This window comes from Chionomys nivalis, chromosome 19 (genome assembly GCF_950005125.1).
Source record: "Chionomys nivalis chromosome 19, mChiNiv1.1, whole genome shotgun sequence".
Taxonomy (NCBI): domain Eukaryota; kingdom Metazoa; phylum Chordata; class Mammalia; order Rodentia; family Cricetidae; genus Chionomys; species Chionomys nivalis.
The window spans coordinates 6,501,872-6,519,522 of record NC_080104.1 but is presented as its reverse complement, the minus strand read 5'-3'; the positions used below and the strand labels follow the sequence as shown (position 1 = coordinate 6,519,522).

At 34.9% G+C, this 17,651-nt stretch overlaps 1 protein-coding gene across 1 annotated transcript in view; it reads right to left on the bottom strand.

Annotated features, from left to right (window-relative positions):
• The window catches only part of Tbc1d5 (TBC1 domain family member 5), a 446,307-nt gene that overhangs the window by 148,486 nt on the left and 280,170 nt on the right, over positions 1–17,651 (bottom strand). Inside the window, exons 10-13 of the mRNA XM_057794493.1 lie at positions 14,947–15,035; positions 13,476–13,526; positions 13,315–13,384; positions 12,625–12,797 (exon numbers count right to left, since the gene is read on the bottom strand). Of these exons, the coding sequence (XP_057650476.1) occupies positions 12,625–12,797; positions 13,315–13,384; positions 13,476–13,526; positions 14,947–15,035 (383 nt within the window). The remainder of the gene's footprint in view (positions 1–12,624; positions 12,798–13,314; positions 13,385–13,475; positions 13,527–14,946; positions 15,036–17,651) is intronic.

The following is a 17,651-nucleotide window of genomic DNA, read 5'->3' as shown; positions in this document are numbered from 1 at the left end:
AGCTGGAACTCCCAATCTAGCCAACAGAACTGTGGTTGGCAATGTGAAAGATGGGATCATTTAACTCTTCTTGCCATTTCCGTCATTTCATTTCTTGTAAAAGCCAGCATGTTCTTTTTGTTTGTTTGTTTGTTTGTCAATACAACTCTAACAAATTGTCACCCAAATCCTCATTCACCTTATATTAAAAAGAAGGTATGGCAGCTTACCCGTTCAGCTCTATTTGTGAATAAGATAGAGAGCAGGACAAAACACAATCACTTTCCACAGCCTTCCAAATCTATTCTTCTATTTATGCCACTCTCAGGGCTACAGGGTTTTCCCAGTTGTTTTTAAGAATGAAAAGTGACCCTCAGGAGGCTGTGGCCAATTAAAATAGCTCGAGTAGAAAATAAACCTCACTCAAGTGTGATACCGGGTGAATGAGAGACTTCTAGGAAAGGTGGCCACCTCAGGTGGCCTTAGGTGATTCATAAATTTTCCTTAAAGTAAGAATAGAATATTTACCAGTAAATAATATTCAGTTAGTTGTTTTTGTTTTCCTGTAAAACAATGAAAATCAATTTTCATCATAGCTAGATTTATATATGACATGCAACTCCAAAGTTACGTTTCTTTCTTTCAATAAAGGCACTGAGATTTTCACAAGATTACCTCATTTTTTTTACAAGAATAACCCATCATATAATAACGATTTTATGATGCTCCTATACATTGCTAGAGTGCTGTATTTTCACCATGAGTCTTATTCTAATAAGTAACTAACACTTCTAATTAGAGTCAAATGTGGTCAATGAATATAGTGATAAATAAGATTATGTACTCTATATATGTATATATAGATGTATGTATATTCTTTGATTATTTGATTAGACAAGCATGACACAGGTTCTAATATTAGCAATGACAACTCCAGAAAGGGAATTCCAAAGGTATTTTGAGGAATGACAGTAGATTAAAAAATGTTATTTTAAAATGTTAAAATGACTTGTTTTAAAAGGTACATGATTACTTTCAATATTCATTTATTGCAATATTTATTTCAATATTTATTCATAATTATTTAAAATTGTTACTAGGAACAATCTAGTATTATATCTTATTTTCACAGGTGTGTAAGCTCACAATTAAAAGAGAAGTTGTTTATGATCTTTCCCACTTTCTCTTGCATAAAGAAAACCCATGTGTAAAGTCTCTGAGCTCTAGAGAGGCGCGTGCTGTTATGAGTAACGGTATTTCTGTTAGTACCCAACTGATCTTACGTACAGCGTTTGATGTCAGTAGGCACTTACGTGTTTGTTTAATGAATACTAATTGCAATGTCTAAATTTAACATTAAAAACACTGAATTGGAGGAAAGTTACCAGACTAAGAAAAACTGAAATAACAAATCACTTATTTTATTTAACATGAGATCTTATAAATCTAAAACCATTTAAGTGAAGAGACAAACTTGTGGGACACTGGTTCTGAAGTGTTCATGTAGGCAGGGTGTACTAGACCAGTCTGCAATTGTTTTAGCATTTAATTCAAGAAACTAGATTACGGGAAGCCAAGGAACTATGGGTATAGACTTACTGTAGGTAAATAAAGTAGTTAAGCCTTCTTCCTTCAGAGGTCTTGAAGAGGTTTTAAGGCGGGAGGAAGGAGGAGAGTTACTGTCGTATGATCACATACAATTTAGATGACTGACTAAAATACATGACAAGCAAACTTTGAAACATTTTCAAATGGGACTGCATGCACTAGACATGCACAAGACCATGCCAGGAAAAATGACAGCATGGATGAGGGAGGGCTCATAAAGTTCTACCATTAGATGAAGAGCTATTGGCAACTGATGGTTGCCAGGAGAATGAAACTTTGCTTTAAGGACGTAGCATCAGAGAGGCTACACCCATGCACATCCAGACAAAACTATCATAAGTAAGACTCAGTAAGTTTTAATAATACAAAAAAACCAAACCAAAACAACAACAAAACACTGAAGTGTGGGGGAAACGTGGTAGAAGGACTAAGAGGTGATCCAAAGGGGTGGATTTAGTTAAAATATTACATGGTAGAAGGACTAAGAGGTGATCCAAAGGGGTGGATTTAGTTAAAATATTACATGGTAGAAGGACTAAGAGGTGATCCAAAGGGGTGGATTTAGTTAAAATATTACATGGTAGAAGGACTAAGAGGTGATCCAAAGGGGTGGATTTAGTTAAAATATTACATGGTAGAAGGACTAAGAGGTGATCCAAAGGGGTGGATTTAGTTAAAATATTACATGGTAGAAGGAATAAGAGGTGATCCAAAGGGGTGGATTTAGTTAAAATATTACATGCAACTATAAATTTCAAATAATAAAAAAATTGCAAAACAAAGAAACATGACTTAGATTTTTTTTTAAATACCTACAGGTGTGATCTCAATGTCTTAGAAGAGTCAACCCAACCTGTCCCGTAAGGCAAAGAACAACAACAAAACAAACAAACAAAAAAATCCAAACAAAAAAAAAAAACAAACAAATTTCTCTGGAAACCTTAACGTGCAGGGATATTTTGAAGCACTGAGTTAGAGGTCCCATAATTAGTTTTATACATATTAAGTATAGTAGCTAGAAATAAGAAACCAAGAGTAAAAATTTCTGACTGATGAGAGACCTATCAAGCATATACAATGTGCTCAGAAACCTAGGTGACACAGGCTTGAGTAATTACCAAGTACACTTAAAGATGGAGCATGCCATCATATACAGATTACCACACGGCAAAAGAAAAAGCAGTCATGGGCAGACTCAATTTGCCACTGGATGACCAGGTTAAGAAAAAAGTAGAAGATTACACAGAGATAGATACATGGATTAAAGAAGTCAGAGGACAAAAATCAAGCTAAATATGAGAAATTAATTAATTTCTGGGATTTTTTCTTCATCAATTTCCTATCAAATCCTAAAATATATCCCCCAATTCTTAAAAACTATGCTTTCTCTTTGAGAGTAAAATTTACTCCCCTTCTAATCTAAATACATTCTGCTAAGTTTATGTGCTCTAAGGTACCAAACTAGTACCTCTGAATGTGGTGACAGTTGTGTGGCTTGGGCACTAGGTGGGTCCACTTGACAGCTGGACCAGAATTTATACCAAGGGCATAAACTAGCTTTTTGTAGCCTATTCCCTATGGAGGAATACCTTGCTCAGCATAGATACAGGGGAGGGTCTCACTCTACCCCAAGTGATGTGACAGACTTCCTGGACTCACAAGGGAGACCTCACCCTCTCTGAGGAGTGGATTGGGGGGAGGGGTGGTGGCTCAGGGGGAGGGCAGAGGGAGCTAGAAGAGGGGTAGGTAACTGGGATTGATTGTAAAATGAGGAAAGATGGTTTATAAAAATAATTAATAAATTAATTTTAAAAAGTCCATTCTAACTTCAGTATCAACTGGCCAGTCCTGAAATCTTAATAGATACGACGGCACAAAAATGGACTCAGCAAATTGTACTCGTATGTATATGTGTGTGCGTGTGCTCACGTGTGCATAAAACAGTAACAAATAAAGAGGATGAATTTAAGAGGGAGGGACTGGGGCATCAAGGAAAGGAGAGAAGGGGAAAAATAATGTTAATTTTAAACAACATTTTAAATAAAACTTTCAAATGAAAAATTAAATGACAATGTTTCTCATCATATATGCAACTTTATCCTGTTTCAGAACTGTTGAGAACATATTCAGGTAAACTAAGGGCAGTCATATTATTGTACCTTTTTAAAATAAATTTACAGAACAGTACTGAAACTGGTAATGTACATGTTGTACTATACAAAGTGTTCTAATTAGTAAAATGCATAATTAAAATTATATGCATACCAAAATAAAGTCTTCCATACTCCTCTTAGTTTCCATAAAAGAGAGTAACATGAAGGAGTCACAGATGTCAGCAGGTTATGGAAGGCAGAAAGCCCAAATTCACAAGGATAATACGAAGTTTCAGATCTTAAAAGCGCATTTTTACTCAGAAAGATCTGAATGGTACTTTTTATAATAGACTTCTGCAGAGCATGGTAACCTGGTCTTAGACCTACTAACAATATACACTCAGACTGTAGGCAAAGTTTATTTTTCATTGAAGGCTGGTACTTGCCTTGGACAAGAAGCCCAATGCTATGGACTATTATTTTAGATATGCGTATGCTGTTGTATAGCGTATGCAGAGTATCTAAGCCTTTTTATTCCTCACTTTTGTAATGGCTCTGAGCCTTAGAGCTCTCTAGTTGGACCCTATCAAACAGGGTTCTCGGAAGAAGCTCATTTAGTGAAGCTGAATGGGTGGGGCTCATGGTCTATGTCCATGCATGGTGGTTTCTGGTATCTTGGCTGATCACCACAATCAGTCTTACTCAGGCTTGAGTGTTAATATACGCTCAAGCCTGGCTGAGTTCCTTGGTAGCTGTTTGATGTAAATAAGCCTTCTTTTTCTTTTCTTTTTTAATATCTGGAAATATAATGTGTTGTGAAGATAAACAAAGGAAATATGAATTCTGCATCATTACTTCAAACATTTATTATTCTTCATTGTAAATTTTGGTGTTAATTTTTTATACTAAAGGAGAAAAAGCTTTAGAAATGGTTTATGAAAGAAATAAATGTAGGGTAAGAATCAGTGGTTTATGAAAACAAGATAAAATTGGATTGTCACTATCTAATTCCCTCATATATATCTTATGCTTGATGTGGGCAGTAAAGTTGGCTGAAAAGAGAAAACACATTTTAATGAATACCTGAGCACATGAAAGGATTTACTTCAATAATGAAGGGGCACAATTTTAAGGTAATAATTACAGTGACTTCTGAGGAGTAAGAATTACATCTTTAACCATATGCTCATATGTTAAGTACAAGCATAAAGATACTGAGTACTCATAAATTATGACACTATGATATGTGAAGAAGCTGTGTATTACAAGTATTACAATATTATATTATAAAATTAAGCAGACTTACCAATAATCAAAATCTCACCTTAACAAATTTAACTAAACAGTACAAGATCTGCTAAGCCTGAGAAACAAGACAGATATGAAATAAGGCTCTGAACAGTAGAAAATTCATCTCAGAAGTACTAAAAACTCCAAGTCCATAAATTAAGAGTGCTGAAGCCCAAGAATGCTATGAGAGCTCCCCTCAAAAGTGATATTAATGTACATCCTTTAGGTCCTTAATACGTATTCATTTATGTCAAAATGCCAACTACAATCAAAACTTTAGGTTATTAACAAAAGATTACTAAGGCATAGAAAAACATTTCAGAGCCGGGCGGTAGTGGCTCAGCCTTTAGTCCCAGTACTTGGGAGGCAGAGGCAGGCGGATCTCTGTGAGTTTGAGGCCAGCCTGGTCTACAAGAGCTAGTTCCAGGACAGGTGCGCCAAAACTACAGAGAAACAAACAAACAACAACAACAACGATAAACAAGAAAAAAAGAGAGACAAACAGTTTAGGTAAACTTCAATTTTTTTTTTCAGTTTAGGTTACTACTGTGATTGAAGCAATAAACCAGAGTGGCAAGTGATTATATGAATCAGCAGTGATTACAATCTGCTGGACTCAGAACAAACTATGGCATCAAAGACAAAACTCAAACACATTTCATGATTTTCTGTAATCAGAACCAAGTCATAAAATAATATATTATTCATAAAACAGATATAAAAATATACCACAAAGTCAACATAAAAATAACTGTGGAAGGCACCAATAATGGAGTCAATGTTTTATTATGGATTAGTATGCAATGAGAGCTATCACAAAATTTGTACTTTTGGTTAGTATGCAATGAGAACTATCACAAATCTTTTTGTTTTAAAAAAATATCCTAGTTATCAACCAGTAATTGTGAAACAAAAGACTTCCTATGCTAATTATTTGAATGATTTCATTTTGAGAAGGAGAGGAATAATCATTCTTAAAGTTAATAGAAAACATGGTGTAAATGACTTTTAGGATCTATTATTTTGTATTATTACAATAATAGCATTAACATATAAGATATTATGTAATACTCAGGGGTCTATGTGCATCGAGTCATGAATTTCAAGATAAATATCACCAATTAACCCGAAATTAGGATAAAAACAATTGAAATGATGTCAGCTAATGCTGATACAATTGTTCTTATAGTAATCATTAATTTTATATAAGTTTATTATATTAAACAAGTTTATTACCTTAGTAATAAATTTAATGTAAATGTAGAGACTCTACATAGATGGCATATTTTCCATATCATATGACTTCAAATGATATACTTCTATAAAAACTGCTTTTAAAAATGTAGCAGAATAGCCGGGCGGTGGTGGCGCACGCCTTTAATCCCAGCACTTGGGAGGCAGAGGCAGGCGGATCTCTGTGAGTTCGAGACCAGCCTGGTCTACAAGAGCTAGTTCCAGGAAAGGCTCCAAAACCACAGAGAAACCCTGTCTCGAAAAACAAAAACAAAAACAAACAAACAAAAAAAAAAGTAGCAGAATTTATTCAAAACCAAAATTAGTTCCAGGAAAGGCTCCAAAACCACAGAGAAACCCTGTCTCGAAAAACAAAAACAAAAACAAACAAAAAAAAAGTAGCAGAATTTATTCAAAACCAAAATTAGAAGAATTATTACCATACTACAAGGTAGGCTAAAACTTTTTTTGATGAATCATAAAGGGCTTAAATTAAATATTAATTAAATTAGAAGGCAGTATTAAAAACAGGATATTTTCTAACAAATTTCCTCAAACATAAACAGTTTTATAATATAATCTTCATTCTATACAGGTTGTTAGTACTGCTAACATTTTTCTATTGACAAATTTACTATAGAAACTTGCATCAAATCATTTTCTAATTTTGTTGAAATAATATATCTCACCAAAAATCACATTATTTTGTCTCAAAATAAAAATTCCGTAAGAGCTGTCATGCAAATCTACATAATAGCAAGGAAACAAAGAATTCTGACCGTATGCTTAGATAAATATTTTTATTAAGAAGTTTGATGGTTGTATTTTTGTCCACTTACTTAAGAAAGCATTAGAATATATTTTCAAATGTTAATTGAATGTAAAATTAACTTTCTTCCAGTAGCAACAAATGGTAGCATAAGTAAGTTCTTATATAAATACTGTGTGTATAATATATAAAACAAAAGTATTTCAATTTATTTCCATTAGACAGAAATCTGTAATTTTTAAGAACAAAAAATTATTGTGCCAAGTTGATATAACCATTTTAAAAGTCTACTCTCAATTTTAATGCTATCTCTTAAAAAAGCACTGTCATAAAATGACTTCTACATTTTCTCCAAACTAGAAACCTATGTATTTATTCATGAATACAGAATACTAAAGACCGAGTTGAAAGGGCTCCTAAATCACAGATATATTCTAATGAAATAATGGTAAGGATAGATATGATAATATGAATACTTTCATATGGATACTGAATGTTTCCTGCACACTAGCTAAGCACTGTGCTCTCTGTACATCATAACTTAATTCTCATTACACCCTAAGAAACAAATGCCTTTATTTTTAAACTTCATTTCACAGGTAACAAAATTAGGCTCAAAGCAGTTAAACAGGTATGATTTGATCTCAAAGTCTATGTTTCCTATGGAATGCATATACACACACACAGCCCCAAGTTTCTAATATTTAGTAATAAGAAATACACAAATGGATAAAACAGCTTAAGACAAAATTCAGAAACATGAGGTTTTTCAACTTATGTGGCTGTTCCTAAGCCTCACAAACATTATGACAAACAAATATGAGAAAAATCTCTGTACTCGACTATTTAAAATAGGAAAATTGATAAAACAAACATAATTATCTTTTTCAAATATAAAACATAATTAAAAATAATTCAGATGATATTTGGATTAGAATGAGAAACACGAAGCGAATGTGGTTACTGAAAGTAACACCTATAAGGTAGAAAGAAAGGAGTCACATCATGGATCATAGAGTTTTACCAAGAAAGTAATTACAGGGTTGTCCAATGAACTCATGGAATTTTTAAGATAATTAGAAATTGAAAGAAAATAAAAGTCTGATGTGTATACCCCTCCCCTCAAGGCACAATGAGGGATCTGTGAGGAAGAGAAGGAAGCTTGTAAGGACCAGATAATAAGGACACAACAGTGTGGGCTCATCCGTGAATACATAGGGACTGTGGCAGCATGCCCAATACTTTTACAAGTTCAAATCAGACAAAATCTCAGCACAAACAAGTGGGCACAAAGTTCAGCCCCCTAACCAATAAGCTATTTGAAATGAACACCTGCTGGAAAAGGGAAAATGAGTTTTCTTCAACACTGTGACACTAGGTATTATCAACCACCTCTCGGGCCTTGCAAGCGTCATGCTCAGTAATAGTTGTCCAACACTAAATACACTCTGTGTGTGTATGTGTATGTGTGTGTGTGTTGTTTTACTGTGAGTGTTTAACAGAAAGAAGGAATATAACGTGGAACAGGGTGGAATCTAGGAGGAGTTGGGCTAGGTGGGGTAAGAATATAGTAAACAAAATATATTGCAAAAAATTTTTTTAAAGATGCAGGGATGCTTCAACATACAAAAATCTGTCAATGTAATCCATCATGTAAACAACTTTTAAAAATAAAAACCACATGATCATCTCATTAGATGCTAAAAAAGCATTCTATAAAATACATCCCTTCATAATAAAGGTCTTGGAGAGAGCAGGGATACAAGGAAAATACCTAAACATAATAAAGGCAATATACAGCAAGTCAACATCCAGCATCAAACTAAATGGAGAGAAACTCACAGCAATAACATCGAAATCAGAAACAAGACAAGGTTGTCCACTCTCTCCATATCTATTCAGTATCGTTCTTGAGGTCCTAGCTAGAGCAATAAGACACTAAAAGCAGATTAAGGGGAAACAAATCAGAAAAGAAGAAGTCAACCTCTCACTATTTGCTGATGATATAGTTTACATAAGTGACCCCAAAAATTCTACCAAAGAAATTCTACAACTCATAAACACTTTCAGTAATGTAGCAGGATATAAGATTAATTAAAAAAATTCAGTAGCCCTCATTTACACAGATGACAAATGGGCTAAGAAAGAAATCAGAGAAACATCACCCTTCAAATAGCTACAAATAGCATAAAATATCTCAGAGTAACTCTAACCAAGCAAGTGGAAGACCTGTATGACAAGAACTTTAAATCTCTGAAGAAAGAAATTGAAGAAGACTCCAGAAAAATGGAAAGATCTCCCATGCTCTTAGGTAGGTAGAATTAACATAGTGAAAATGGAAATCTTACTAAAAGCAATCTACAGATTCAATGCAATGCACATCAAAATCCCAGCAAAATTCCTAACAGACCTCAAAAGAACAGCACTCAACTTTATATAGAAGGGCAAAAAACCTAGGTTAGCCAAAACAATCCTGTACAGTAAAAAAAACTTCTGAAGGCATCACAATCCCTGATGTTAAACTCTACTACAGAGCTACAATTCTGAAATCAGCCTGGTATTGATAAAAACAGACAGGAGGACCAGTGGAACAGAATCGAAGACACAGATATCAATCCACACACCTTCAAACATCTGATTTTTGACAAAGAAGCAAAAAATATCAAATGGAAAAAGAAAGCATATTTAACAAATGGTGCTGGCATAACTGGATATCAACATGTAGAAGAAAATAGAACCATATCTATCACCATGCACAAAACTCAAGTCCAAGTGAATCAAAGACCTCAATATAAAGCTAACCACACTAAACCTCACAGAAGAGAAAGTGGGAAGTACACTTGAACGCATTGGCAAAGGAGACCACTTCCTAAGTATAACCCCAGTACCACAGACACCGAGAGAAACAATTAGTAAATGGGACCTCCTGAAACTGAAAAGCGTCTGTAACGCAAAGGACATGAAAAACAAGACAAAATGACAGCCTACAGAATGAGAGATTTTCACCAACCCCACTTCAGGGTCTGATCTCCAAAATATAGTAAGAACTCAAGAAATTGATCATCAAAAGAACAAATAATCCAGTAAAAAAAATGGGGTACAGACATCAACAGAGAACTCTAAACAAAGGAATCTAAAATGGCTGAAAGACACTTAAGGAAATGCTCAATATCCTTAGTTATCAGAGAAATGCAAATCAAAACAACTCTGAGATTCCATCTTACACTTGTAAGAATGGCGAAGATGAAAAATACTGATGACAACTTATGCTGGAGAGGTTGTGGGGTAAAGGGAACACTTTTGCATTGTTGGTGGGGATGCAAGCTGGTACAACCCCTTTGGATGTCAGTGTGGCAATTTCTCAGAAAATTAGGAAACAACCTACCTCAGGACCCAGCAATACCACTTTTGGGTATATACCCAAAGGATGCTCCATTGTACCACAAGGACATGTGCTCAACTATGTTCATAGCATTGCTTGTCATAGCCAGAACCTGGAAACAACCTAAATGCCCCTTGACTAAAGAATGGATAAGGAAAATGTGGTACATTTACACAATGGAGTACTACATAGGAGAAAAAAATAATGACATCTTGAGATTTGCATGTAAATGTATGAATCCAGAAAACATATTGAGTGAGGTAACTCAGACCCAGAAAAACAAATATATGTACTCACTCACGAGTGGTTTTTAGACATAAATCAAAGAAAACCAGCCTACAAATCAGAATCGCAGAGAACCTAGACAACAATGAGGACCCTAAGAGAGAAATACATGGATTTAATCTATATGGGAAGTAGAAAAAGACAAGATCTCCTGAGTAAATTCAGAGCATGGGGACCATGGGAAAGGGTAGAAGGGGAAAGAAGAGGAAGGGAGGGGGGCAGAGAAAAATGTATAGCTCAATAAAAATCAATAAAAAGCTAAACATTTAAAAAGTGAAAATTAAAAACATTTCAAAAATACACAAGTGTTTGGTATAACAATATTCTAGATATAAATTAGTATACTAAAATCCATGCTACCTGGATTCCAAGCAAATCACCAGCTCAGACAAACTGGCAAAAAGTTATAAGCATTTCAAAGAAATGACAAAAATATTCAATAGTAAATTTTTCTATTATCTTAAAGACTTTTTCTGCTAGCAATAATTGAAATTAGTAAAAATGGACATTAGTTTTCAATTTATTCACAAAAAGGAGTTTGAACAAACAAAACCACTTTTTTATACTAAATTTTCCTTGAGGCATGTCTTTGGATATACCAATTCTTTGCATCACGGAAAAACAGAACTTAATTCCTGACCTTTTAAATTAAAGCTCAGTATTTACAGTGACACACATTTCACTTTTAAATGGCAATTCCTTAATATCAGCCTGTGCTGCCCAATGACCATAACACAAAAGTCTGTTATTTCCAGTAGGAATGATGAAGGTGTTTTGCTGATACCACAGCTAAAGTACCCAAATGAGAACCAGTACCATAAACACAAGAAAGCAGACTTCTCCTTCAGCAGAACTCGGAGCTTCCAAAGAAAAAAAGGAAAAGACTCAGTCTCACAAGAAAACATACATAAAACACTCACTGGGTCTTTTTTAAGTCCCTGGTCTACGTACATCTCAATGACGTTATCTTTAAACATCGAAGCTAATTGAGAGTCAGGCTTCAAAAATTTTCTTCCAACTAGACTGAGACTGAAAATGCATGGGATAAAACCGGACTCTCTGAACATGGCAGACAATGAGGGCTGCTGAGAAGCCAAGGACAATGGCACTGGGTTTTGATCCTACTGCATGTACTGGCTTTGTGGGAGCCTAGGCTGTTTGGATGCTCACCTTCCTAGACCTGGATGGGGGGCGGGGAGGACCTCGGACTTCCCTCAGGGCAGGGAACCCTGACTGCTCTTTGGACTGGAGAAGGGGGGGGAGGGGAGTAGGGGTGGGAAGTGGGGGGAGGGGGAGGGAAAAGGGAGGTGGGGAGGATGCGGAAATCTTTAATAAAAAAAAAAATCATAGCAAAAAAAAATTTTTCTTCCAAGCAATTGCTTAGCAGTAGATGAAGATGAAAAGAATATTTTTAAAAATGTGATGAACAAATAATTTTGTTATCTACAGATTTACATAGCTAACAGACAATAACCAAAGCACTAGCTTTCTCATTTATCTATATACCACATTTAATCGTGGGGAAAACACACACACAAACACACACACACACACACACACACACACACACACACACACACACACACTCATCCCACCCCTAAGGAATTACTGAGTCCCTATTCTTCTGTTAGCATGTTAGAAAATTATGTGACTACAGATAATTACTACAGCATGTTCACTGAGAAAAATACTTTTCACCCAGAAGGAAAATCAAGGTATTCAAAGAACACAGTACAGATGACTCGAAGTCTCGGGTCTGGATTCATGTGTGTTGATCTGTGCAATCCCATGCTTCCTTAGACTGCTTAGCTAAATAACATACTCTACCATGATCAAAGATGAGACACCATATGTGAAAATAATGAGATGACCTGGACATGAATGACATGGAACTAGAACAGGCCCTACTTTCAGGGATCTGAGCTATTCAGAAACTATCAGAAAATCACAATTAGAAATAGCTAAAGTAGAAATTTAAAACTTACAACCCATATATTTGTGGTGCGATTTCTAGTCTATTCAAGTGCATGTAGAGCTCAATATCATGCTTCTTTAGTAGGTGATCCTGGATCTGGTTGACTTTAGTAACAATGGCAACTGTTGGCCCTAAATCCTGTGGTCTAGCAAAGGGGATGGGTGTCATCAGAGAGTCTTTTCCCTGAAAAATAGAAGACATATTATTTCAATGGCAATTGGTTTTAAATTTATCCATCAGAGGAGTGATTAAATGCATTAAAAAAGACCTCAGTAAGAGATTAATAAAAGGTTTATAATAGCCAGGTGCATGGTACACGCCTTTACTCCCAATACACAGGCAGATCACTGTGAGTTACTAATTAGCCAGGGGTACATACTGAATCCCTCTCTATCTGAAAAAGACAAAACAAACTTAAAGTTCAAAATAATTTTATAATTAGGTAGCAATACTGCATGACTAATATGCATATATAAAGGAAAGGTTGCATTTATTTATATGAATCTTCATGTTGTGTTTATTTATATACCAATATTATTAGAATATGTAATAGATAGTTAGAATTGCTGCCCTAAGTATGTTTATAATTTATTACAAAAATGATTGGCTATATTACAGTGAAATAACTAACTATTCTAGTGTATGTTTTTATTTACTGTTACAAAAATGTACTGAAGAGATCTGTACTATTAAGAGTTACCTTTTGACCATCATGCTCAAAAGTAGAAAACCAAGGTTCAGCAGTTTCCATAAGCTGTGAGAACATTGCGCTAAAAATTAGAAAAAGAATTACATATTTAACCTTTACTAAAGTTCTGGTGGCATTTTTTAAAAAGAAAACGCAATAGCTGCAATACTTACTAGGCATCGTGCTCCAGAAACTCAGGCTTCAATAGAGCTTTCATTTCCTCACTTACAAAAGAAAACAATTCAAGCCATCAACGTGAGCAAATTTTAATAACTCTAGTAGATATAGCCTCTGCTTTAGTCTGCATTCATAAGTCAATTTACATACAGTGTACAACTAAAAAGTTAGTCTTTCAAAGGTCAACTCTAGTAACAAAATTCTGATTTTTATGAAGATTACAAGGAAGTTATTTGATTGTCTGTGTCCCAATAAAGTAACCATCTAATAATTCCAGATAATGTATGAAAAGAGTGACACTATATTCCTTCCAGGTATTCCAGATAGCATACGGAAAAAGTGATACTATAATCCTTGATTAAGTCTGATCTAGAATAGTTTTTTACTCTACAATATGTCACTTTTCTTTTAAAACAAACAAAAAACTATAGTGACTGGTTGAACATGCAATACCTTTTTTTTTTTTTTTTTTTTTTTTTTTTCTTTTTCGAGACAGGGTTTCTCTGTGGTTTTGGAGCCTGTCCTGGAACTAGCTCTTGTAGACCAGGCTGGTCTCGATGAACATGCAATACCAAAAGTGCTTTATTGCTTTCCTTTTTATTTCATCTTAACATCAATTAGTCAACAACAACACCTTTAGCAAATCTACTCAATGCTGTTCAATTTTATAATGAACTATTTTCAGCCTTAGATTGTAGAGTAATTCAAGGCAGTTAAAAGCTAAGTTACTTGTGTCAAGATTTGATGAAATCAATAAAATTAGAAAACTGGACATTATGCAACCACTAATTCATATACTGTAGAAAAGAGTTAATATAATTTGGGCCTGTTTCCAGCAAATCTGATTAGGAAGGATCACATAAACACGTGTCAAGGTATCACCAGGTATATTTTTGCCGGCATGCAATTCATTTAGCTAGGAAGAGTCCTGATAATGCCCGACAATCCTATAGCTCACCCATCATAAAATGCTTCTTGTTGGGCTCACTGGTGTTCTAAGATGGAGAGCTAAATTTTAACAGTTACCAAAGCTAAGGTCAATTACAAAAGTCATTTTCAAGAAAGAATGAGTACTTCTCAAAAATATGAAAAGTCACTCTATTTCACAGACCAGTGTTCTTGGTAGCACTGCTCCTTTATGAACTAAGCTGAGTCAGAGCTGGTAGGGAGAAAGTATCACACAAAATTTTCATTCAATTAATAAAACTTAGAGCACAGCAAATCAGAATATTATCCATGATTATCATTTTTAAAATTATATCAAACATTTCCTTTTTGGTCCTTTACATTTTTGTTTTCATTTGACAAGTCCTACTATTTCAAACACACTTACAATTCAAATTTGCCATGTATCTAAACCAGCATTAGAATTTAGCACAGATCAATCTCATGAAATACAATCAATTGTTTACAGAATACAAAACTAAAGTAACTTCAGTTTGAGAATATTTGCATGCAACAACTTGCCTGGGCTGTGCAGACTCACTGGCGTGTAGAAAAGCTTGGTGGTCACAGTGAAGAACAAAGATGATAGGTGCTAGCAGCTCATGCATACCCTGAAACACAGGGTCAGAAGAAATGAATTGGAAGATAATAACAGATATTACTAATATAGTAGACAGTATCAGCTAAGTCAAATGCTTCTATTCTTTTGCTCCAGGGCTTGATCTTCGTTCTGAACTCAAGGTTTTTTGTGTGTCAAGCAACATTTGCAATGTGTAAGTACTTATTCAAACAATCACCACCACAAGGATGTCCACTGTTACATAAAGAAGCATAAAAGTCGAATGCTACAAAATGAGTTCTATCTACTTTTAGAATTTGATTGTAATTCAAGCAGAGAATGTATTCTTTAAAATACAGGGAGCAGTTATCTCTTAAATGACACGACAAACAATAAATTGGCATGGCAGACAACCTTGCACCTGTCAGTTGCTTCAAGATCTGTACTCATAAATATGAATTTCACTTATGCAAATTATAATCATGAGCTACAGTGTAAAGATCTGCACTGAGGGCAATGAAGAACTGTAGACCTAAGAAATTACACCCAATGTTTTCATTATATAATGGCTCCAAATTAGGATGCCTGTAGATTTAGGAAGAGCTGAAGTCAGCTGGCTAGGAATGTTAGATAATAAGAGAAACAATCTTTAGCAAGCATGACAGAAAATGAAGTTTTCAATATAATTTTAAACATGTTTAATCAGAAACCTCACATTTTTCTGTGTACTTCAACAACAAACTTAAAATATTTTCTCTTATACTGGCATTCAACAGTGGATCACACAAATGGGCACAAACCAAGAAAAACGTTAGTTGTTACTTTTGTTTTAAAAGTTAGTCTTGTCCATCATTTACCCATTTGGAGGGAAAATAAGATATTTGTTAGATTAGGTATTAGCCTTATTAATCTTTTATAATTTTTTAATCATAAAATCTTTTATAATCTTTTAATCATAAAATGCCATACTTTAGCATACAAAATAGATTATATTCTTTCTAGCCACAAAGGTAAGCAAATGCTCACTTCCCTTTTGCTTGACAGATAATAATGCTCTTTTACTTTATAAATGGTGAGAAAACATAAACTTCACAGTAAGAAAAAAGAAACGTGAGAGTAAGGAGGGCATTTTGCTGGTAGAAAAGGTAGAGGCTTCCTGTGCTGTGAGGACAGATCCTGCTTGTCTCAGAAAATCTGTCATTATCCCACAGTTCCTATCAGAGTGTAAGCCTTCACTTTAGCAGACTGCACTCATCACTTGTCAATAGTGTTGGGTACAAATGATTTAATAACATAGTTCAAGTCACTGATTCTTTACTGGTGATGCGAAAAAAGCTATCATATATGCCTAAAATATTTTATCTAACTCTTAGCATGGGAAACACTTAAAAATCAGGTGAACTGTGGTTTAAAAAAGATGGGATGAATGGAAAAGATTTAAATACAACGTAGACTCATTTATAAAGTTCTCAAAAATTTTTATTACAAAGCATCACCATCTACTTAACGATGTAATGTAGGCAATTTCAGAGAGGCAAGGTACAATGACAATGAAGTGAGGCAGACAGACTGGCCTGATGCCAAATAAACACTGACATTAAAAACTATCATAGATACCTGCATGGTATCAGTTTTGCCAATTTCTAATACCTTGTTCAAAGCAAATCTTTAAAGTAGAGTAGAACTTCTGGGTAATGATACCAGTTAAAGCCCTTGATACACATCATCCAGAGAGAATCCCCTACTGCAGAATATAGAAATAAACATTTCACATCTTCATATTTATAATTTTTAAAAATCTCAACTCTCACAAACCTAGGAACACTGAACTCAAAATCTCTGCAGGTCATTTTTAATGAGTAAGCTATTGTGTCTTAGTAAAGAGTGTGTGTTGTCCTTTCATGTATAAGCATGTATGGTGTATGTATTTATTTTCCTGTGTGCTGGTTACATAGGTGTTAACTGTTTAATCATGCACGTTATGTTCATATGTGGAGGCTTAAGGTTCACATCAGTTATCTAACATAACTGGTCTTCCATCTTATTCACTGAGGTAAGATCTCTCAATTAAATACAGGGCTTGAAGCTATGGCTAGTCATGTTAGCCAGGTTATAGTGGAGATTCCAAATAACTCTGTATTCCAAGGCTAGAACTACAGACAGACCACATCCACTTGTCATTGACATGGTTCTAGAGATCGGAGTTTAGGATTTCTTGAGCAGCAAACACTGCAAAAACTGAACCATCCCGACAGTGCCTGACCTCCTGAAGTGTGTAACACCTTTTTACCAAAGACTTTAAGCCTTTGAATTTTTTATTAAAATATTTACCACATTTAGCATTTTTCTTTCAATTTTGATATAGCACACCACACTGAAATTAATTTCCTCATAATAAACCATCTTTCGAGTATTATTTTTCATGCCCAACAAGAGCTCTCTGAGGTGAAGTTTAAGTAAAGTGAGGGCTTCCTTTATTTCAGTCAGTTCTTTACTTATTTGAAAGTAGGGTCGGTCCCACCCAGCTTGCATCCAGAACCTTTCTTCCTTCTGCCCCCTTTCTTCTTTGGGCACATAACACCATCCAGCTCAGTCTGTCTGGCGCTGGGGGCAAATCCTCAGAGCAAGTAGGCAGGCGAGACTTCCTTTGTTTCACTGGCCTGCCTGC